The following is a 22021-nucleotide window of genomic DNA, read 5'->3' on the forward strand; positions in this document are numbered from 1 at the left end:
AGTATTTTCATGTTGGTAATGTGATTAAAGAACCTGTTTTCACATCAAGTTTGTTTTAGATTTTAAACAAACATGAATCTGCAGTTGGATCAATTTTCTGCAACAAATAGTTAAGAATGTAAACAAAGATTTTCACTGAGAATCTTTAAAGGTATATGAGCGATTTTAAATGTACATTTGTTATCATCACTGTGACTGCATGCAACCGGAGGTGCGCTTTTATTTTGAAAGGAGGGCGCCGTAACTTGTGCGTCACGCACATTAAAATCGAGTCCAGACTGACTTCACCGCGGTGACAGACGGGTCAGCTTCTATCCAACACTTCTCATAATGCTGACGCCACTGTGGGAGCATGAACGACGTTATTTAAAATACTAGTTGCCTCAGTGAGGGTTGGGTTAACACTAAACACTAAATACTTCACATGGACCAAGTTTTTCATTTTACTCACCAGCAGTGGCGCAACTACACATTATTCAGGTGGATGCGAAAACATAGATCGGCGCCCCCCACCACCCAACCCCCCGAGGGAAGGATCGTCAGGGTGAAGGAGCGACGCTCTCCCCCCCATCCCCTCGAGGCGACGATACGTGAAGGGTAAAACTCGCTACATTTACCTTGTTATGTGCGTGAGGTGAAGGAGCGTTACACGCGCCGAAGTGTATGGGAAAACAATCATTGGCGCGCCGCCCCCTCCAGACGGGGTTTTGGCGCCCCCTCTGGTGCTGCGCCCCTATGCGTTGCATACCCTGCATACCCACTTTTTGCGCCACTGCTCACCAGTTTGTCACCTTCAGTTCTGTGTCAACTCCGTCAGATGGACTTTTGTTGTCACAAACAAAATAAATTATTTTGCTTCTTGAGAAGCATTTTTCTGTAAAATGAGTAAAAATATCACTAATAGGGTCATTAAAAATTATTTTTTATTTATTTTTGTCAGATGGTGATGACAAAGTTCTGGGTCAGGTCCATTAAAAATGTAATTTTTTTAAAACAATGTTGCAACTGGGAGCCTGTAGCTTAGCATCTTTACATTTCCAAAACATTATTTGTCATATTTGCATACATAAGGTTGAGAAATAACAAATAAAAAAAAAAAAATGGGAAAATTAAAACCCATTTTGTCCCCATTCTCAAGAATCACTGAAATATGAACAGATTCACAATAGTATTTCAGTTCTGGGGAGGGAAAGGCACCGGGGGGGATAAACGATGATCCCCAGAGGGGCAGAAAATAAGTGAGAAACTCTGGGTTAAGGGAAATCAAATGGCCGACTGGCTAAAGAGAGTACCGATCGGGTAAGGATACATACTAATGTTAGTTTTAGCATAACAGAAATAAAGGGTATAATTAAACAAAAAATGAAAGAGAGGTGGCAAATGTTAGGAAAGGATGGTGGTTTTATGAAATCCAAAAGAGAATTGGACAAATGAGAAGATCAAAAAGAAACAGGAGAGAAGAGATAATTATTTCATGAGTTGGAATCAGACACACTGGAGTGAATAGTTCATTATTTCTGATAGAGAAACATCAGACAAGGAAATGTGACTGTGGGGAACATGAGACAATACAACATGTTATTGTGTATTGCAGGAAGTACCGGATTTAGATAAACTAGTTAATTAGGAACGCCAGTAATAGGAAAATGAAATTTGATATTGTTGATTTATTGCAAAATGATTCAGGAAGCAGAGAATATCAGGCTATATTTAATTTTTTTTTACAAATAAGTTGTATAATACCATAGTTTTCTTTTGTTTTTTGTCATGTGGTTTACACTCCTTACCGGTTGGTGGCGGTAATGCTTACCTAACGTTTTTTACCAACCGCCAATAAATTTCAAGAAGAAAAAGAAGACCGTCTCCTCCGGAGCAGCAGGGGGCGATAAGCTGTCTGTAGTCCAGCTGTAGCTGCCGGTTGAACAGGAAGAAGACCGAGAGCGCAGACAACAGTGTGGCTCCTGCCTACCTCAGAACAGGTGAGTTTTCTTTGCTCCTTTAACTCTGACCTAAAGAAAGTGACCCAGGTTTGGTCTGGCCGATGATCCGGATAGTTCTGACCGGGGGTGAAGCCCGCCGCTCCAACGGAAGTGGTTTAAACTGGAGCTGTTGGCCGTAGGGCTAACAGATGCTAACATTAGCCTGGCGTGCTAAAATAGAATGAATTACCTAAAACGAGACAAAAACATGAATTTATTGATGAGTTTCGCCAGAATATTCAGCCGAGGTAGAAATAAAGTAAATGGTTTTCCATCTTCGCCTTTGAATTTCCTCCAGTTTGTTCAGTATTTCTTTAAACTTTGGGACAGAAATAATGAATCAGCCTGAAGGTGATAAATGTTCTGATTGTAAAGGGTTCGGTGAGACGGGCAGTGTTGAAACAGAAACATCCCGTCTGAGTCCATCTGTTCTTATTTCTAATGAGATAACCGTATCATCTCTTGTTTTTTATTCTAAATTAAAATTCAAAACTACTTTATTAATCCCCAAGGGAAATTAAATCTAAAATTAAATGAGCTAACTGTAGCATCAAGCTAACTGTAGCAACAAGCTAACTGTAGCATCAGTGTTAGGATGGAGACATCAGTCCAGTTTCAGGGCGACATGTTTCCTACGGATGCTGAGAGGGTCCAATAAGTCAGGGCCTGACGTCAGCATCTCTCCTCGTGTTTCCTCAGATTCAGACATGGACATCCGGCCGAATCACACCGTCTACATCAACAACATCAACGATAAAGTGAAGAAAGAAGGTCAGTGCAAACTGCTTTGTTGTCTTCAGCTTCCAACATCTATCAGCGGTTCTCAACATGGGCGGTACCGCCCCCCAGGGGCCGTTCAGAGGACGGCAGGGGGCGCTGGCGGACATCTTTACAAAAGGGGGGCGCTGGGATGCCTTTGGGGGGCGTTTGGTCGAAGGTAAACTTTACACCTTAAATGCACAACAATACCAGTTTGGTGCCGGAACGGGGGGAGCCAGGGGCCCACAGGCCCCCCCACTTTACGGCCCTGCTGGTCCCGCTGGACATGACAGTCTGACTGACGTCTCTGTGTTTATGCAGACAGAAGTTCAGATCAAACCTCCAGCACTGAGATCTGGACCAACAGGCTCCAGGTCTTAACGGTCAGCTGAAGGTTCCCCACATGCGGCCGCTCCGGGTCGGGTCGCTCCGGGTCGGGCCGCTCCGGGTCGGGCCGCTCCGGGTCGGGCCGCTCCGGGTCGGGTCGGGTCGGGCCGCTCCGGGTCGGGTCGGGCCGCTCCGGGTCGGGTCGGGCCGCTCCGGGTCGGGCCGCTCCGGGTCGGGTCGGGCCGCTCCGGGTCGGGTCGGGTCGGGTCGGGCCGCTCCGGGTCGGGTCGGGCCGCTCCGGGTCGGGTCGGGCCGCTCCGGGTCGGGCCGCGCCGGGTCGGGTCGGGCCGCTCCGGGTCGGTCCGGGTCGGGCCGCTCCGGGTCGGGTCGGGCCGCTCCGGGTCGGGTCGGGCCGCTCCGGGTCGGGCCGCTCCGGGTCGGGTCGGGCCGCTCCGGGTCGGGTCGGGTCGGGTCGGGCCGCTCCGGGTCGGGTCGGGCCGCTCCGGGTCGGGCCGCTCCGGGTCGGGTCGGGCTCAGGAACCACTCTGGATGTCAGAGGTTCTGATCCAGATCTGGACCAATTCTGCCTAAAGACTTAATGAGGTTTCTGTGTTTGTCACCATTTAACTGTGACGACGATGAAAAACTCGGCCATCCTGTCCGTTTATGGTCTGGACCCTCACTTTGCCCACAGCGGGTCATTTTGGCTCAGGTTGAAAATCATTGCATTGGTTTTTCTCTCTTTGCTCTTCCTGAAGCCCAACAGCCATCAGAGCCATGAGCATCGAAGCCCACTGGGGGTTTTCAGGTCTCGGTTGGCTGTTAAATACGGTTTTGTCCTAAATAACAAGCTGGTCATCTGTCCCACTCACATCCTCTTTCACAAGCAGCAAATCTGATCTGTGCGTCCTGTTGGTTCAGCATCCAGGCAGCTGCTGCGCGTAACGTGGTGATGGAGCCACCAGCTTGTCCTGCTTGCTGGAGGATATCTGACATGATTTTATTATTGTTTTTATTTTACAAATATTTGACCAGTGGTGGTTTTTGTCACATCTGATTATTATCTGGACTTTGTGTCGCTGAGCTCAGGCGCCTGCAGCTGCAGCACCGTGTGAGAAAACAACAATCTGTCATTTTTTCTTTTCTAACCATCTTTACTATTAACATTTAGGAGAAAAATATCTATTGTGTCAGAGCAGTGAGTCCTGGAGACGCACAGCCTGAATCCTGTTGGTCAGTTCAGTAAATTTGGCGGCTTGGTGCTTTGTGTGTGTGTGTGTGTGTGTGTGTGTGTGTGTGTGTGTGTGTGTGTGTGTGTGTGTGTGTGTGTGTGTGTGTGTGTGTGTGTGTGTGTGTGTGTGTGTGTGGTCGATTTAAACAAATATTTTCCGTCTCTTACGGTTTTTAAACGTCGGCCATTTTGACGGATCGCTCCGCCGACGTTTCCAACTTTACGCTCATCAGACGATTATTACAAATTAATTTATTAAAGTTTTCTGTTTTAAGATCAAGTGGCAGAAACGGCAGGAGGAACGATTTCAGAATAAATGAACATTTTGTCATTAAACGAATGGATTATAGAGATTATAGAGATTATATTATATAGATTATATTATATAGATTATACGTATCAGCAGTTAAAATAATACATAGTTAATAAACATGCTGCATCTGATATTATCCTTTATATCAGATAAAATCCTGGATATTTATCTATTTATGCTAATCCTTCAGCTTCTATGTTCATTTTTAAATAAGCTGAAAAAATGCTGAATTTAAATGCTTTACAAGAACAAAATGTTTATTATGGGATGTTTGTAACTTTATATTGTCATTTAGTTTAAACAGCCATGAAATGTATTTAGTTATTACTGAGAAAGAATCAGGTTTATTCTACTTCCTGCTTCATTTTCAGCAGGAAGTGAGGTGTTTGTGTATTAACTTCAGGTTGCCATGGCAACGGGCACAGATGCGGACCAGAGGTCTAATCGGTTCTGACTTGCCTCCGCAGAGCTGAAGCGTTCGCTCTACGCGCTCTTCTCCCAGTTCGGCCAGATCGTCGACATCGTGGCCATGAAGACGATGAAGATGAGGGGCCAGGCCTTCGTCGTGTTCAAGGAGCTGACGGCCGCCACCAACGCGCTGCGCCAGCTGCAGGGCTTCCCCTTCTACAACAAGCCCATGGTACGCCGCCGCGCAGCTGACTGCCTCTGTAGCCGCGATGCTGACCTCTGTAGCCGCGATGCTAACCTATGTAGCCGCGATGCTAACCTCTGTAGCCGCGGTGCTAACCTCTGTAGCCGCGATGCTGACCTCAGTAGCTGCTATGCTAACCTCTGTATCCTTGGTGCTGACCTCTGTAGCCTCAGTGCTAACCTCTGTAGCCTCAGTGCTAACCTCTGTAGCCACGGTGCTAACCTCTGTAGCCTCAGTGCTAACCTCTGTAGCCTCGGTGCTAACCTCTGTAGCCGCGGTGCTAACCTCTGTAGCCGCGATGCTAACCTCTGTAGCCTCAGTGCTAACCTCTGTAGCCTCAGTGCTAACCTCTGTAGCCTCAGTGCTAACCTCTGTAGCCTCAGTGCTAACCTCTGTAGCCGCGATGCTAACCTCTGTAGCCGCGATGCTAACCTCTGTAGCCGCGATGCTAACCTCTGTAGCCGCGATGCTAACCTCTGTAGCCGCGATGCTGACCTCTGTAGCCGCGATGCTGACCTCTGTAGCCGCGATGCTAACCTCTGTAGCCTCAGTGCTAACCTCTGTAGCCGCGATGCTGACCTCTGTAGCTGCTATGCTAACCTCTGTAGCCTTGGTGCTGACCTCTGTAGCCGCGATGCTGACCTCTGTAGCCGCGATGCTAACCTCTGTAGCCGCGATGCTAACCTCTGTAGCCGCGGTGCTAACCTCTGTAGCCTCAGTGCTAACCTCTGTAGCCGCGGTGCTAACCTCTGTAGCCGCGATGCTGACCTCTGTAGCCGCGGTGCTAACCTCTGTAGCCTCGGTGCTAACCTCTGTAGCCTCAGTGCTAACCTCTGTAGCCTCAGTGCTAACCTCTGTAGCCTCAGTGCTAACCTCTGTAGCCTCAGTGCTAACCTCTGTAGCCGCGATGCTGACCTCTGTAGCTGCTATGCTAACCTCTGTAGCCTTGGTGCTGACCTCTGTAGCCGCGATGCTAACCTCTGTAGCCGCGATGCTAACCTCTGTAGCCGCGATGCTAACCTCTGTAGCCTCAGTGCTAACCTCTGTAGCCGCGGTGCTAACCTCTGTAGCCGCGATGCTGACCTCTGTAGCCGCGGTGCTAACCTCTGTAGCCTCGGTGCTAACCTCTGTAGCCTCAGTGCTAACCTCTGTAGCCGCGATGCTAACCTCTGTAGCCTCAGTGCTAACCTCTGTAGCCTCAGTGCTAACCTCTGTAGCCTCAGTGCTAACCTCTGTAGCCGCGATGCTGACCTCAGTAGCTGCTATGCTAACCTCTGTAGCCTTGGTGCTGACCTCTGTAGCCGCGATGCTAACCTCTGTAGCCTCAGTGCTAACCTCTGTAGCCGCGATGCTAACCTCTGTAGCTGCGATGCTAACCTCTGTAGCCTCAGTGCTAACCTCTGTAGCCGCGATGCTAACCTCTGTAGCCGCGATGCTGACCTCTGTAGCCGCGGTGCTAACCTCTGTAGCCTTGATGCTGACCTCTGTAGCCGCGGTGCTGACCTCTGTAGCCGCGGTGCTAACCTCTGTAGCCACGGTGCTGACCTCTGTAGCCGCGATGCTAACCTCTGTAGCCTCAGTGCTAACCTCAGTAGCTGCTATGCTAACCTCTGTAGCCGCGATGCTGACCTCAGTAGCTGCTATGCTAACCCCTGTAGCCTTGATGCTAACCTCTGTAGCCGCGCTGCTGACCTCTGTAGCCTCGGTGCTAACCTCTGTAGCCTCAGTGCTAACCTCTGTAGCCGCGATGCTAATCGGTTCTGCTCTCTTCCAGAGGATCCAGTACGCTAAAACCGACTCGGAGGTCATCTCTAAGATGAAAGGCACCTTCAGCGACAAGGAGAAGAAGAAGGAGAAGAAGAAGAAGGCCCAGGAGGCAGCGGCGGCAGCTAACGCCGCTAAGAAGCCTTTAGCGGTGAGTGACCCCTGCATGACCTCTGGCTGAGGTCACATGCTCCACACTTGGTTCCTTTCTGTTGGATCACAGCTGCTGTCCGTTTCCTCTCTGCAGACTCTGGCTGTGCCTGGACAGACACCTGCAGTTCAGGTAAGCCGTCTGAGCTCGGTTCTGGAGCTCGACCCGTCCGATCAGAACCCGGCCCAGAACATCCATGGCTTCAGTTTGGTTTACAGAAATCTGAACAGTGTGACTTAACCCAGTCCAGAGGTTCTGGTCTCAGTAGAACCCAAACAGCATCATGCAGGAACCCAGCAGCGGGTCGGGAGGTTCTGGTTCTGATTCTGCTTGTAGCAGGTTGGGCCGGCTCACGTTAGCCGCGTGAAAGAGCGTTCAGACACTGAAAACTATCGGAAACGATTTAGGTTCAGGTTTCGAGCAGATCAGGCTGTTCTGGGTGGAACGACACAAACTGGGTTGTTCAGAACCAACCTGTGGATGTTTTCGGGTCAGAACCAACCCGTCTCTTTTCTGTTCTCAGGTTCCAGACAATCCTCCAAACCACATCCTGTTCCTGAACAACCTGCCAGAGGAAACCAACGAGATGATGCTGTCCATGCTGTTCAACCAGTGAGTGCTCAGCTCCTGCAGACTAGCCAGCAGCAGTTAGCAAACACTGCTGAGCTCAGATCAGCTGGGAAAAACATCGAGGGGTTAAAAGAGGAGCCATGTTGGAATGACTTCCTGGAAGCAGAGCTTCAGAAAGAGACGGACGTTAAATCAGGTCCTGAGTGATTCATGTAATATTTTCTAACAACTGAAGGAAACAGTTACTGGAGTAAAACGATTCTGTGTCCCTGGAAAATGGATGATAATCATCCTTTAACATGAAGAAACGTCCAGCAGAAGCAGAGCAGAGTCCAACACGCTGCCGGATCGTAGCGCAGCGGCAGGAAAGTGTTTCTGGACAAAAACTTTAGTTTGTCTCCGTTTGAATGAAACATGGTTCAGGTCGTTAAGTCTGTGGCCTAATCAAAGGCTCTGCAGCTGAGCTAAGGACCGCCCACCTGATTAGCATAATGACGTTGATGTCGGGTCTTAATGTTGCTCTGCGTCGGTTTCTGCAGGTTTCCGGGCTTCAAAGAGGTGCGTCTGGTTCCGGGGAAGCACGACATCGCCTTCGTGGAGTTTGAGAGCGAGACGCAGGGGGGCGTGGCCAAAGACGCGCTGCAGGGCTTCAGGATCACGGCCACCTGCGCCATGAAGATCACCTACGCCAAGAAGTAGCTGCTCCGCCGCACTCTGGACTCACTTTTACTGTTTCTTTTTGACGGATTTTTGTAAAATAAAGGAATTAAACGACTCGTCAGTTTGGTTTCTGCCTTCTGGGACAAAATATTCATTAAGAAAATGTTTATTATAAATATGACAGGATGATTTTCTCCTAAAGGAAACAGTTTCTGTAAAATATTTATCAATATTTAGATCAAATCAGGAGTTTATGAGATGCAGAGGGTTTTTTCTCTAATCTGAGTTAAACCAAAATGTTCTGGGAGGGCTTTTAATTTGAAAAGGCAGAACTGTAGATCTGTAAACAACATGGATGGAGCTGCTGGGATGCAGTCAATGCTAGTTCAGTTCCTCCACCTGGATCAGAACCAAACCATCTCTAATTCTATTTAACCTTCGATATATAGATTTACAGATAGATGAGTATCTGTAGATATCATGGCATGACTATATTGTCTTTGGTCAAGGTAGAAAAAACTACCTAAGATCAGTAGCTGTTAGCAACCATTAGCTGTTAGCAATCAGTAGCTGTTAATCAGCAGCTGTTAGCGACCAGTAGCTGTTAGCAACCAGTAGCTGTTAGCGATCAGCAGCTGTTAGCAACCATTAGCTGTTGGCAACCAGTAGCTGTTAGCGACCATTAGCTGTTAGTGATCAGCAGCTGTTAGCAACCATTAGCTGTTAGCAATCAGTAGCTGTTGGCGACCAGTAGCTGTTAGCGATCAGTAGCTGTTAAGCTGTTAGCGACCAGTAGCTGTTAGCGACCAGTAGCTGTTAGCAACCAGTAGCTGTTACCAGTAGCTGTTAGCGACCAGTAGCTGTTAGCGACCAGTAGCTGTTAGCGACCAGTAGCTGTTAGCAACCAGTAGCTGTTAGCGACCAGTAGCTGTTAGCGACCAGTAGCTGTTAGCGACCAGTAGCTGTTAGCGACCAGTAGCTGTTAGCGACCAGTAGCTGTTAGCGACCAGTAGCTGTTGGCAATCAGCAGCTGTTAGCAATCAGTAGCTGTTAGCGACCAGTAGCTGTTGGCGACCAGTAGCTGTTAGCAATCGCTGGCTGTTAGCAACCAGTAGCTGTTGGCAACCAGTAGCTGTTAGCAGTCAGCAGCTGTTAGCAACCAGTAGCTGTTAGCGACCAGTAGCTGTTAGCGACCAGTAGCTGTTAGTGACCAGTAGCTGTTAGTGACCAGTATCTGTTAGCGACCAGTAGCTCTGCTGGTGGATGTTTAGTGTACTACATCATCATCAGCAGAAAGCTGACGTTGCTGTTTCTCCCTACATCCAGCAGGTGGCGCATGTTGCTACAATCAATAGTAGCCACACAGGCTCACCTGCTAGAAGGAAACAAACGCACCCCGTACAACACTTTCATTCTATTGGCTGAGAGGTTGCCAGGCAACTAAGGCCGTTCCATGTTTAGTAAGCGAGCAGAGTCGTCTTTCAACATTAACATATGTGCTCTTTAACTATACCAGCAAATTCTCCCATACAACAACACGGGCTTTAACTGGGCCGCTCCTCACGCCCTGCCAGCAGCGGAGGAACAGTTCAGCTCTGGTCCCGGTTCTGATAGCGGCCCGGTTAAAACGTTATTTATGCTTAACTTCCAACAAGGCGCCGGAAGAAAGTTTTTAATTTGACTTAAAACATTTTAAGAGCTTAAAGAAATAAAAATGAATCCAATCCAGATTTAATTAGGATAAAAACTAAAATGACAGAAGTCCAGTTTACGGGTTTTCATCCAACCGTTATATTTTTCACATTAAAAGCCAATCAGATCATTCCAGACTCTTACTGTGAAATAAAATAAATTAGGCTAAAAGAAGTCAGAAAACGTTTATTTTGTTCAACTCTGACCTTCCACAATAAAAATCAGGTTAAACTAAATTGTGATTATTTTGTCACAGCTTCAGCTGCTTCTTGAAATAAATGTCCTTTCAAATTAAAAGCTCATCCATTAGCTTTTCATAAAAAAAACCCGTTTGAAAATAACAAATTGATTCTCGTTTGACATTTCCTGATATTTTCACATTAAAAGCATCAGAAAAAAAAGCAGAAACATTAATAAGTAAAAATATTATTTCCCTTTTCTGGTTCCAGCTGCTGCCGGCGCCACACCTAAAGCTTTTAATTTGAAAGTCCTCCTCCTTTAGCGTTTCCTGTTGTCAGGCTGTTGATCAGAGTTTCAGCCGGACGGGTCATGTGACCCGATCTTCCTCCTCTACCTCCTCCTCTTCCTCTGGGAGGCCTTCGCCTCCCGCTGCAGGTCGTCCTGCGGCTCGTAGTCCGAGTCGTCGCTGATGAAGCTGTCGTCATCGGGGTCGTCGGGGTCGTCGGGGGGCCTCGTGGCGGCGGGGCGGGGGGCTGCAGAGAGGAGTCTGGGTTTCAGAACCGATCGGATCTCTGCAAATGTTTTAAGACCAGAAACGTTTTCCAGCTGAGAGAAGATGAAGAGCTTCGAAACGCTGCTCTTCATCTTCACTTCCTTCCCAGAACCTCACTGGCAAACCGTCCGCCAGGCTGTCCAACCCGCTCAGAACCGAACCGCTTTGTTAGCTGTGGCCAGAAAAACCCGTAACTAAAGGCTGGACTCACCGGGTCGCTCTGTGTGTCTGAACTGCTTCCGGTGGACAGGATTCTTCCTGGAAGCAGAGAGTTTCAGCCGTGACATCACAGAAGGTTTGTGACATCACAGAAGGTTTTATGACATCACAGAAGGTTTATGACATCACAGAAGGTTTGTGACATCACAGAAGGTTTGTGACATCACAGAAGGTTTTATGACATCAGAGAAGGTTTTATGACATCACAGAAGGTTTGTGACATCACAGAAGGTTTTATGACATCATAGAAGGTATTATGACATCACAGAAGGTTTGTGACATCACAGAAGGTTTTATGACATCACAGAAGGTTTTATGACATCACAGAAGGTTTGTGACATCACAGAAGGTTTGTGACATCACAGCTCAGCAGATTCATGAAGAACAAACGGATTAAAGCCACTGCTACAACATAACGAGCCAATCAGGAAGGGAAATGTAAAGGATAACGGAAAAATGTGGAGATTAAAATAATTTGTTTCTTTAACTTGGTGCCAATGAATCGTTACATCGTCTCTCACCGAGAAGGTCAAGAGGTCAGACCCTCCAGGTTTGGCTTCACTGGTTTATAACTACTCATTACTGTAGTTTATGGGGTCTGTAGTTTATCTGAACCCGTCTGACCTGTAGCAGGCGGCGCCGTACGGACACTCGGGTCGCTCCTCTTCCTCCTCCTCCTCCTCCTCGTAGTCGGCGTCTCCAGGGTGACTGCTCTCCTGGAAGTGAAGCGGGTTCTTCCTGCAGAAGCAAACAGCAGATGCTGAGGGCCGGCTGGTCTGCAGCTGATTCCCCGCCTCCCAGCAGGGGGCGCTACCTGTAGCAGTCCTTCCCGTAGGGACAAGCGGTCCTGACTCCAGGCCGGGTCTTCTTCTCCTCCTGCTGCGATTTCTCAGCTGCTGCGCTCTGTGACGGTGGACAGCTGACCTCTGACCTGCTGGGTCCAATCTGACCTCTGGAGGTCGACTCATCCCAGAGGTCATCCTGAAATCAGAGCACGGCCGCTTCAGTCTCAGAGGGACGGACAGTCTTGTCCCTCGTGTCCCAGACACTCGTCCCTCTCTGGCTCCTTTTCGGTCATAATCTCATAATCTCAATAATCCCAATATTACAGAAACTGAAGGACATAAAACCAGTTTGTGAAAATCATTTTGACTCACCGACTGATTTTAATGTCCAACTGAAAAGTCGGGACATTTTGGCCGACCTGCGTCTCCAACCGGCCATTTTGAAAACATTCACCTCTGATTGGCTGCCCCAATACATTCTCTCATTCTGATTGGTCTAGAAACAGGAAGTGTTACAGACGTTGTCTGGCTGAGCGGACCTGCTTCTGAAAGGACCGGCTGCTGGAAAACATCACACTTTGAGCAGAACTGAACTTAATTTACCGCTTCAGGTCTTATGGAAATTACTGTTACAAATTTCTGCCATTATAATGTTTTCAGAATTAGATTAAAATCCTTTAATTTCAGAATATAATCATTTTTTATTATACGACTTCAGGGAATATTGTGGCGTCTCTCGGATGATGTGTGAAGTCAGCCTGGAAACGTCGGAGCCGTTTTCTCCTCCGTTCGGACCTGAAGCTTCATGGTTTCAGGATCATTGTTTCATTTTCTGGAAAACTTTTCCCATTTAAATGTTTTTAGATCATCTAACAACTTTTACAGCTAATATAATTCCTTAGTATTGTGGAAATGTTCAGATATTTCCTGAAGTTTTCATCAGCAGCTCTACTGACTGTTTGTGTTGGGAGGATTTCTTCCTCGCTGCTCATCGTTCGACTCTTCTTCCTCGGCCTCTCTGCCTCTTCCTCGAGGAGCTCCGCCCCCTCAGGTGGGGAGGAGTGAGTGGGCGGGGCCTGAGTGGCAGCAGGTTTACTTCTCTTCACGCCTGGATGAACAAACAGCCAGTGAGTGTCTGGCCTGCAGAAAACCACTAAATACGTGAAAACAAGCAGTTTAATATTTAAATTATGACTAATTTATATTCTCATTAAGTCTGATCAACTAATGAATGCTGTGAAGGAGGACACTGTTCCCTCTGCTCCCTCCCTGCCCATTCCTGCCCTGCTGGCTCTGTTCTCTCCCGTCTTTTTCCATATTTTTGGAGCCTTTCTTTGCACATCATCCAAATCTACAAATTATGCATCTGGTCAACCGGTCTCTCAATGCAATCGGTCAAATTGCATTGAGAGACGCTGTCTGGGCTCTCCTCTGCCCAGACCAGGTCAGTGGGCGGAGGAGAGCCCTCCTGTCCTGCGGGGTCGTACCCAGAGGGAAACAGCCTGGATTTATCTGGATTCCTGGCTCATCGGCAAATGGACTTGGCCGAACTAGTGAACAGAGACACAAGTTGGATGCGATTCTTGCTGAGACTCGCAGCCCAGCTGAGGACTCTAAAACTCACTAACGAGTTGGAACCGATCTTGAAGAAGTTGCTGGTTTCTAGTTTGGCTCATGACCAAACTAGAGACTTTCAGAGAGACTTTAGGGAAGATTGAAATTATAATCTTCCCGACCTGAGACACTCTGCTTCTGAATTGGCTTCCCCCGTGTGGCCTTGGAAGGGCTGCATATCTCTAATCTCCTTGGAGATATGTAAACATGACGCTCCTTCCCACCTCAGCCCCTCCTGTATCCATGCAGCTGTGGCCATGACGTTGCCATGACGATAGTTGCCGTGTTACCTTTGGAGGCTGGAGCCGCGGCAGCCGCCATCATCCAGGCAGGTAAGGCCCGCGTCCTGGGAGGGGGCGGAGCCTCGTCGCTCCGAACGCCGTCCAGACGTTGAGTCAAGACTTCCTGTCAGAGAAAAACTACTTCCTGTTGAGTTCCACACAGAGATCAACCAAACACAGAAATCTCATTAATCCCACATATTGTTGAAAAATACTGTGATTTTTCAAGATCAAATGATCATTTCCATGATTCCAAGCAGAATTTTATTAAACGTAAACTAAGAAATTATAATTTTTAAAGTCCAAAAGTGTCAGAAATAAGTGAGAAGCTTTCAGAGATTATAAACTCAGATTAGTGTTTGGCTGGAGGAGGGAACGCAGCAGACGGATCTGGACAGGAAGCGGGAGCCGGCATTCCCACCTGGATCCTGATCAGACTTCTGGCTGCTTCTTGTCTGGCTCAACGCCAGGCAGAAAGTTAGGCCTTTAATCGCCGAGTATATAATTTTTTACTTGCAGATTTATGATTTTCAGTGTTTTTTTGTAAATATGTGAAGTTAATCTGGACGTTTGAGTGTCTGGAGCCTCATCCTGAACATGCAGACCATGGAGGTGTGTCTCCTCTGAGGACACAGACCTGCCTGAAATCGCTGCTGTGCCGGTTCCTGTCTGCACAGGAAGTCTGTTCCTGACCCAGTCTGACCACCAGAGGAGCCGCCGCATCGGACCCGGCAGGAAGAGGAAGAGCTCCTTCTTCGTCCTCAAAGTTCTGACTGTTCCTGCAGAGAGACTGAGACGCAGTTAGTGCTTCAGCGGGACATGAGAACAAAGCTCCGTAATTAACCTCATCCTGGTAATGACCCCCGTCATCGCCATGACAACGCCTGGGAGGCCGGTACCTGGGCGCGCTCCGCTCCGCGCCGCCGGCCGCCACCCTGTAGATGAAGCGACCCGGCAGCAGAGAGAACTGATCTCCGGGGTGAAGCCGGTGCCAGGAGCCCCTCTCCAGGGGTCGGGGGTCATCGTTCGGGGACAACAGGAGGAAACACGGGTTGATGTGGGTCTGCTGGGAGGAAGTGATGTATGAGTTTCTCTGTGCCATAGCGCCCACTGCTGAGTACGACGCGTAGAGCTAAACGGCATCAAACTGACTTAACTAGAATAAAATGTTTTTCTGAATTTCCGAGAGAAATTCTGCTGCTTTTGAGAAAAACATGAAGAAATGAGGAAGTTTAAAGGGGAACTTTTCTTCAGCAGATGATTGAATACAATCAAATATCACCAAACACTAAAAAATTAGCAGAAACTAAAATAAAAATTAGGGGAAGCTAACACTAAACCGCTAATGCTAACTATTAGGACAACTGTGTCTCATCTTCCTTCTAGTTGATGACACAAACAGCAGCCATCTTGAAAAATGGCCATGGGAATTATGAAACCATACCACCTGAGGGCTGAGCGTGCTAACTTTACGCTTGTATCAGCTCAGTTTTTACAGTAATATTTGAGCTCTGGTGATAATAATAAGTGAGGAAGTCCAGCTGTTCCTGAACGCACCGGTTTGAGTCGCAGCTGTCCGTCCAGGTTCTCCAGCAGACCGTGGCGTCGGGAAACTCTGGTGTCACTGATCTGGTGCCGAAACAGGAATAGTCCATCTCAAGCTAGCTCCAAAGATTTCTGTCTCAAGTTTTCTCTACACAGACAGAAACGGATCGACTACAGAAACCTGCAGAGAACGAGTTTGATCTCTCTTTAACGTTAAAAATATTTCCTCCGGCAGAGGCGACGTCCCACCGTGTGAGAGCAGTAACTGGAAAACACACAGCAGTCTCCGAGTGCATAGTATACATCATACTGTACCAAAACCATGTTATATACACATAGCAAATATATCCAGAAACAGGATGTCCCCCTGGTCCGGTCGTCCAATACGAAGCTGCCTCTCAGTATTCTGACCTTTGAACCTCTTCAGATAAACTGAGAAGTGCGGAAATAGGATAAAATCATTTGAAACCCCCAGAAGGACTCACCCCGAGGAAGGGACCCCGGCCCAGCACCGTCTCACCCGGCGGCAGCTGGACCAGATCCCCGCCGTCCACCGGGACCAAGCCGAAGCCGGACATGAGCCTCTGCTCCCGGCGGGACAGAGAGCGGCGGTCCCGGCTGCCTGCTCACTCAGCCGGAAGGCAGCGGAAGGTTTTAAGGTCCGATTCTGGAGGACTTAAAGGAAGAAATTAGTTTAAATAAGAAACTAAAAATAAGAGTAAACAGTTGGAAAAATCAAAAATGAAAACAATTTAGCTTCACGGGACAACTTTCAGATTCAAAACTTCCGGGATCCAAAAGAGCATGCGCAGTAGAGAGAACAAATAAACTGAAAACATCGACTTTTAACATCTTATTGGTTAACTGCAAAATATTCCCATATAATAACCATTTCAAAGCATTTTACATCACAATGGACAGTTTAATTCTGCATATCCGCTTTCACTTTACTGCGTTTATAATTTTAATGGGTGGGCTGCTTGTTGTATTATCAAATATAAATTGGTAAATGAAAGTAAAAAATATTTTCAAAATTATATATGATTAATAAACCATTAAATCTTCTTATGTAAAAATCCCTCTTAATCATTTATTTTAAAAAAAGAAAGGAAAGAAATTTAAAAATAAATAACGGCCTGATGTGCTTTTTACGCATGCGCCAAACCTTCATGACGTGTTGACGTCATATCTCAGCGTAAACAGCCGTTGGGACATTTAAAGAGCTCTGCTGCGAAGCCTTCCTATGCTGCAGGTAAAATAGTCACTTCTTTAAATAAATGAATGGTCGACATGTTTTTATGATAGAAAGTTTAATAATTATTGTCGCAGTTTATGTGGGATTTAGAGCCTGAAACAGTTTCCGAGGAGCTGCTGCTGCTCTGCGGGGAATAGAGGAAATGTGGCCGAAAAATGTAAACTTTTCTATCAGGGATGGACAACAAAGTCTTCTGCGTGTTCAGAAACCCACCGATGACAAAACGAACTGGTTCTAATAGTCTGCAGGGACGTTTTGGTCCACAGAGAAAGGAAAGGACAGGGACAATCCTTCCTGGGGGTTAAACTCCCTGCAGGGCCGATCTGAAGTCCGGAGGGGCCCTGGGCTCACTGGAACCCCCAGGCCCCGGTTTTATCCTTTTCAAGTTTATCTGTTTGTATTGACTTGTTTATTTATATTTATATTGACTTATTTGTTTATCATGGGCATACTAGGTTTGAAAAGAAATGTTAAGATTATAGTGAAACTGCAGATGTTCAGTCTGTTCCTCATGTAACCAGCGTGTTCTATTGGTGTTCTGTACCGGTAACCTAGTCTTACACAGCCGGTTAACCTTGATGTGTTCTGCGTTGTGTTCAGATGAAGGAGGGAGTCGACCACTGGTGGATGTTTAATGCAGGTTGCTGGCAGAGACCTGCACCAATAGAAGCAGCAGATGAGCTCATGGAGAAACTCTGACTAACTGACATCTAACATTTACGAAAAATGCCCTGAACTTGTCAAAAACAACACTCCTCTGGATGTATTAAACCATAACTATTCACAGCTGCATGTACTGACAATTATTTTATATATTTCATAAAATGTGAGCTTAACCAAAAGCAAATAAAATTTCCTGCCTCTTCTCAGGCAGCCTAGCGCCAGCTGAGGGTACTGCAGCGCTGATGTCATAAGACGCTCTTAAAGTGACAGTACAGGTGTTTACCAAAATAAATAAAATAATACAATTTTTAAAATATAACAAAAACATAGGATTCTTCAGTGTTGATCAGGATTTGGTGAAATTTCAAACATTATAATAATAAAAAATAAAAGCACATTTTCTGAACTTGTTGCAGTTGCTTGTTTTTAGATTTGTTGACAGCTTTAAATAAATGTTTGTGTTTCTTCCTTCTTTGTAATTTCTGGGTTTTGTTTCCTGTCAGATTATTTTACTGAAAATGAAACCATCTTTACCTCGTAGGGAAGCTCCCCGTCTTTGGAGGAAGATCTCTCTCTCCTCGCTTCTCTGGACCTGAGCATTGGTTCTGGTTCTGCTCCAGGACTGCAGCTCCCTCCAGGTGTGTCTCAGGTGGTCCACCCTGTATTATGCAGCATGAGCCTGCAGGGCCTTGGCCAGTGTTTCTGCTCTGTGAGCGACGAGCCGGCCTGACGTCCCGGGAAGCTTGCGGCTCTCAGAACTTTGCGGAGACTCTTCCCACGGAGATGAGCGTGAGGATCTTCAGAGAGCTGGACGCAGAGAGCCTGTGCAGAGCCTCCAGGACGTGCAGACTGTGGCGCTCCATCATCGATGACAGCGAGCAGCTGTGGAGGCAGCAGTGCATGCTGGTCCGGGCCGTCTGTCGCCGGGAGGTGGACAGCGACCGCAGCGACGGCCTCTCCTGGAAGGTGAGTCTGTGCTGCCCTGGGCACAGAGCCCTGCTGACGACACGGGTTTGAAGAGGAACCCGATCAGAGCCACTTCTGCACCAGGTCTCTGTTTGTTTGGCTTTTTATTTTCATTATGCTTTGTGTGTGGATATTAGTTTACATCTTTTGAAAGCATTTCCAGAAGCTGCACATGTTTAAAAAGATGGATTTGCACATAAACTAATCAGTTAATCTGAATTGTTTTCATTGTTTTTGGGCCAGTAATGAAATTTCTGGTTTGAATTGAGTCCAACCAACGTCATTACTGAGTGTTGCTGCTAATTTACCCGTCAATACTCACTTCTGCTAATCTGCTAGTAGTGGAGCTACTTTTTTGTTTAGCATTTTTGCTAAATATTTAGCATTTCCCCCAATTAAACTTTTCTGGATAAACTAAACCACTAATTTACTTTAGTAAACTTTCAGTTGAATAAAGTTTGACATCCATGTTGAAGCTCGTTATCAGCTGTCAAGACGTCTCTGAGCTTTTAGCAGTGGATATTCATCACGCTCTTATTTTGAAGTAGGTAGAGTCTGTTTAGGCAGCATTTCCATTTCCTGTCCTGGTGATGCGCTGCAGCTGAAGACCTTTACTCTGCTGTGGATCAACACGGTTGAAGCTAATGCTAATGCACTAGCTTCTGCTAATTATAGGGTTGCCACCTTTCAGAAATGAAAGTAAGACGTCGCCTGCAGTGACAGACATTATTCTATCTCTGTGTTTTTGTCTTTAAAAAGTGATCATAGAACAATAGTTCATGTTGGTTAGACAATCCCAAAGTCCTGCTCCAGTCAGAGCAGCTCACCTTAAACACGTTTTATTAAACAAGCGTAACAAAGTATTTGGTAAACTGCTCAAGTACTGAGTAACTGATCATAACTCCTGATTTAATATTCACAATGTGTCGTCAGAAACCAAAGTATAAAAGTTATGTGAACATTCTGGTATTTTAAATAATATTACCAGAATAATTTATACAAAAAAGGAGTTGGGTGTGGAGGCTGGTTCACCACGAGGACCCCCTGCCAGGTCACCTGTCTGCTGAGCCCCGCCCCCTGCCAGGTCACCTGTCTGCTGAGCCCCGCCCCCTGCCAGGTCACCTGTCTGCTGAGCCCCGCCCCCTGCCAGGTCACCTGTCTGCTGAGCCCCGCCCCCTGCCAGGTCACCTGTCTGCTGAGCCCCGCCCCCTGCCAGGTGCTCACCTGTCTGCTGAGCCCCGCCCCCTGCCAGGTCACCTGTCTGCTGTTCCTGTGATTTGTTCTTTAAATGGCCATTTTGCTTGTTATTTCTGCTGATGCGACTATATAAGCAAATAATTGATGATCAAATAATCAAAGCAATCTAGTCGACTGAAAGCACAATGAGAAACTGAATCATAGCTAAATGTTCTGCACCATATCAGCCTCAGGAGGTGATTGAGGGATGAAGAGATGCTGAGTTCTGGTTCTTTAGGTTCCAACGGGTCTGCGGTTCCTCCTGATCCATTCATACAGCAGCACCAGGACCAACTGCCTGTGTTCGTCCTCACTGACATGTTCAGCCTGGGATTCCAGTCTTCCTTCTCACGTCTGTATCTTTAGAAGAGGTTTTGGTTCCAGGGACGGTGAAGAATCGGGTTGAGGGTTTGAAAAAGACCCGGGTTGATAGCAGCTCACCGCGGCTGCGTAGTGTCCGTCTCTAGGCAACAGCGTCGGTCCGAAGCGTTCAGGGGGCCTTTAGCTCCCACCACGACAATTTAGCTGACCTTCATGTTTCCTGTTTTATTTAGTCATTATTGTTTTATTAGTGCTGATGATGGGCGAGTCTATCGGACATTTATAGAAATACGGAACAAATCGTCCCGTATCGCCTCAATACGGGACGATTCCGTATTTTACAGGACGGGTAGCAGCCCTAGCTAAATACCATGTTGGCTACCGCTTTAGTGTTGGTGGAGCTGATGTTTATGATTAGCGCTTTAGGCTTAGTGCAGCTAGCTCCCGCTAGCACAGCTCACCGCGGTGAGTAACTAGTAAAACATGAAGCAAAAGTCAGATTTACAGTAAAGTTTTGACCTCCAGCTGCTTTCTGGATGTTTGTCATGGGATGGAAACGTTGTCAGTGGAACAGGAAGCTCCAGTTTGATGTTTAAACCTGGTGGAGCCTCATGTTTTGGTCTCTGAGCCTCTTCCTGTTTGGTTGTGGCAGCAGATCCAGGCTCTGCTGCTTCCTGTCCTCCTTCTACCTGTTTCCTTCTCTCTGGTTGTTTGAACGGCGGCCAGTCTGCAGACAGGAAGTGACGTGCTTCCTTCCCCACCAGGTGACCCTTCTGAGGAACTACAGCCGCAGCCGGGTGAAGGCGGCTTGGCTAGCCGGCCGCTACAGCGGCGTGCGCTCTGCAGACGAGCTGCTGGGCAGCAAAATGGCGCCGCTGGACGCAGAGACCTGGGGGGAGATCCTGCAGGCGGAGCTCGACAGATGATGAAGAGGATGATGAAGCACTTCGCCCTGATTTTGACTCTAACATGTTTTTTTTTTCTCTGAGTTCATTTTAATGCAACACAAATACTGTATATATATTTAATGCTTTTTAAAGGAATCTGATCATGGTGGATTAATTTGGTGTAAATATATGTGATCTGGAATCTGTTTACGCTCCACTTCCTGTTTCCTGTCTGAGATGTGAGTGACGTCAGTGGGCCATCAGAACCAGCTGATCCGGGTCACAGTGTGGCGCCGCTGTTCCGACTATCTGTCATACCCGTAAATCCAGCATACTTATGGTAAAGCTCATGTAACCGGGTTCTGCTCCACTCCTCTGAACCGGGCCGGTCCAGTAACTCCACTCTGCGCTGTGTAGATTTTAATGAAGACAAGGAGCTTCTGGGCGACCTGCAGCTTATTTCCTGAATGACAAAATATCGGCTTCAATCAGTGCAACGGCTCAGCTTCATTCAGCACCAATCAGCTCCGATCAGCTTCGATCAGCTTCATTCAGCTCCGATCAGCTTCATTCAGCACCGATCAGCTTCGATCAGCACCGATCAGCACCGATCAGCTCCGATCAGCTCCGATCAGCACCGATCAGCTTCGATCAGCACCGATCAGCTCCGATCAGCACCGATCAGCTTCGATCAGCACCGATCAGCTCCGATCAGCACCGATCAGCTTCGATCAGCACCGATCAGCTTCATTCAGCACCAATCAGCACCGATCAGCTTCGATCAGCTCCGATCAGCTTCGATCAGCACCGATCAGCTTCATTCAGCACCGATCAGCTCCGATCAGCTCTGATCAGCTTCATTCAGCACTGATCAGCTCCGATCAGCTCTGATCAGCTTCATTCAGCACTGATCAGCTCTGATCAGCTCCGATCAGCTTCATTCAGCTCTGATCAGCTTCATTCAGCACTGATCAGCTCTGATCAGCTCCGATCAGCTTCATTCAGCACCGATCAGCTCCGATCAGCTCTGATCAGCTCTGATCAGCTTCATTCAGCACCGATCAGCTCTGATCAGCTCCGATCAGCTCTGATCAGCTTCATTCAGCACTGATCAGCTCTGATCAGCTCCGATCAGCTTCATTCAGCACCGATCAGCTCCGATCAGCTCTGATCAGCTTCATTCAGCACCGATCAGCTCCGATCAGCTCTGATCAGCTTCATTCAGCACCGATCAGCTCCGATCAGCTCTGATCAGCTTCATTCAGCACCGATCAGCTCCAATCAGCTTCAGCTTCATTCAGCACCGATCAGCTCACTACAACAGAGCATTTTGTTAGCTTTTAGCTTAGCACATGAAGTGTTTTATGATCAAATTAAGGCTCATATCTAGTAAATATTAATTACACACTATTTATCTA

The 22021-nt window shown here is 47.4% G+C and overlaps 3 protein-coding genes across 5 annotated transcripts; 2 read left to right on the forward strand and 1 right to left on the reverse strand.

Moving 5' to 3' along the window:
- Positions 1-1835: 1835 nt before the first annotated feature.
- snrpb2 (small nuclear ribonucleoprotein polypeptide B2) lies at positions 1836-8522 on the forward strand. The gene is made up of 7 exons (XM_008421428.2): positions 1836-1979; positions 2679-2750; positions 5077-5249; positions 7036-7176; positions 7273-7308; positions 7700-7788; positions 8286-8522. Exons 2-7 carry the CDS (start codon positions 2687-2689, stop codon positions 8443-8445), a joined length of 663 nt encoding a protein of 220 aa, XP_008419650.1. The 5' UTR covers positions 1836-1979; positions 2679-2686; the 3' UTR covers positions 8446-8522.
- Positions 8523-10264: 1742 nt separating this feature from the next.
- On the reverse strand, positions 10265-16260 carry aplf (aprataxin and PNKP like factor). 3 transcript variants are annotated; one of them, XM_017306111.2, is made up of 10 exons: positions 15761-16258; positions 15288-15359; positions 14630-14793; positions 14368-14509; positions 13740-13854; positions 12792-12943; positions 11865-12031; positions 11675-11788; positions 11043-11089; positions 10265-10850 (listed from the first exon to the last, which is right to left on the reverse strand). In XM_017306111.2, the coding sequence occupies exons 1-10, from the start codon at positions 15851-15853 to the stop codon at positions 10669-10671; spliced, it is 1248 nt and encodes a 415-aa protein (XP_017161600.2). In that variant the 5' UTR covers positions 15854-16258; the 3' UTR covers positions 10265-10668. The 3 variants fall into 3 exon arrangements, with proteins under 3 accessions (XP_017161600.2, XP_017161554.2, XP_017161562.2); XM_017306065.2 differs by having other exon boundaries at positions 14368-14793; positions 15761-16260; XM_017306073.2 differs by having other exon boundaries at positions 10265-10811; positions 14368-14793.
- A 165-nt stretch (positions 16261-16425) lies between these two features.
- fbxo48 (F-box protein 48) lies at positions 16426-20809 on the forward strand. The gene is made up of 3 exons (XM_008421407.2): positions 16426-16527; positions 17735-18159; positions 20481-20809. Exons 2-3 carry the CDS (start codon positions 17860-17862, stop codon positions 20640-20642), a joined length of 462 nt encoding a protein of 153 aa, XP_008419629.1. The 5' UTR covers positions 16426-16527; positions 17735-17859; the 3' UTR covers positions 20643-20809.
- Positions 20810-22021: the final 1212 nt, after the last annotated feature.

The sequence above is a fragment of the Poecilia reticulata genome, chromosome 1 (genome assembly GCF_904066995.2).
Source record: "Poecilia reticulata chromosome 1, P_reticulata-male-v2, whole genome shotgun sequence".
In the NCBI taxonomy this organism is placed as follows: domain Eukaryota; kingdom Metazoa; phylum Chordata; class Actinopteri; order Cyprinodontiformes; family Poeciliidae; genus Poecilia; species Poecilia reticulata.

Excerpts from the sequence above, each read along its gene's own strand:
- snrpb2 (XM_008421428.2), top strand. The coding sequence starts at position 2,687 with ATGGACATCCGGCCGAATCACACCGTCTACATCAACAACATCAACGAT. Across the intron at positions 2,751-5,076 it reads CGATAAAGTGAAGAAAGAAG|AGCTGAAGCGTTCGCTCTAC; the intron begins GTCAGTGCAAAC and ends TTGCCTCCGCAG. Across the intron at positions 7,789-8,285 it reads CTGTCCATGCTGTTCAACCA|GTTTCCGGGCTTCAAAGAGG; the intron begins GTGAGTGCTCAG and ends CGGTTTCTGCAG.
- aplf (XM_017306065.2), bottom strand. The coding sequence starts at position 15,853 with ATGTCCGGCTTCGGCTTGGTCCCGGTGGACGGCGGGGATCTGGTCCAG. Across the intron at positions 15,360-15,760 it reads GCCGGGGTCCCTTCCTCGGG|ATCAGTGACACCAGAGTTTC; the intron begins GTGAGTCCTTCT and ends TTTCGGCACCAG. Across the intron at positions 10,851-11,042 it reads CAGACACACAGAGCGACCCG|AGATCCGATCGGTTCTGAAA; the intron begins GTGAGTCCAGCC and ends AAACATTTGCAG.
- fbxo48 (XM_008421407.2), top strand. The coding sequence starts at position 17,860 with ATGCAGCATGAGCCTGCAGGGCCTTGGCCAGTGTTTCTGCTCTGTGAG. Across the intron at positions 18,160-20,480 it reads GCGACGGCCTCTCCTGGAAG|GTGACCCTTCTGAGGAACTA; the intron begins GTGAGTCTGTGC and ends CTTCCCCACCAG.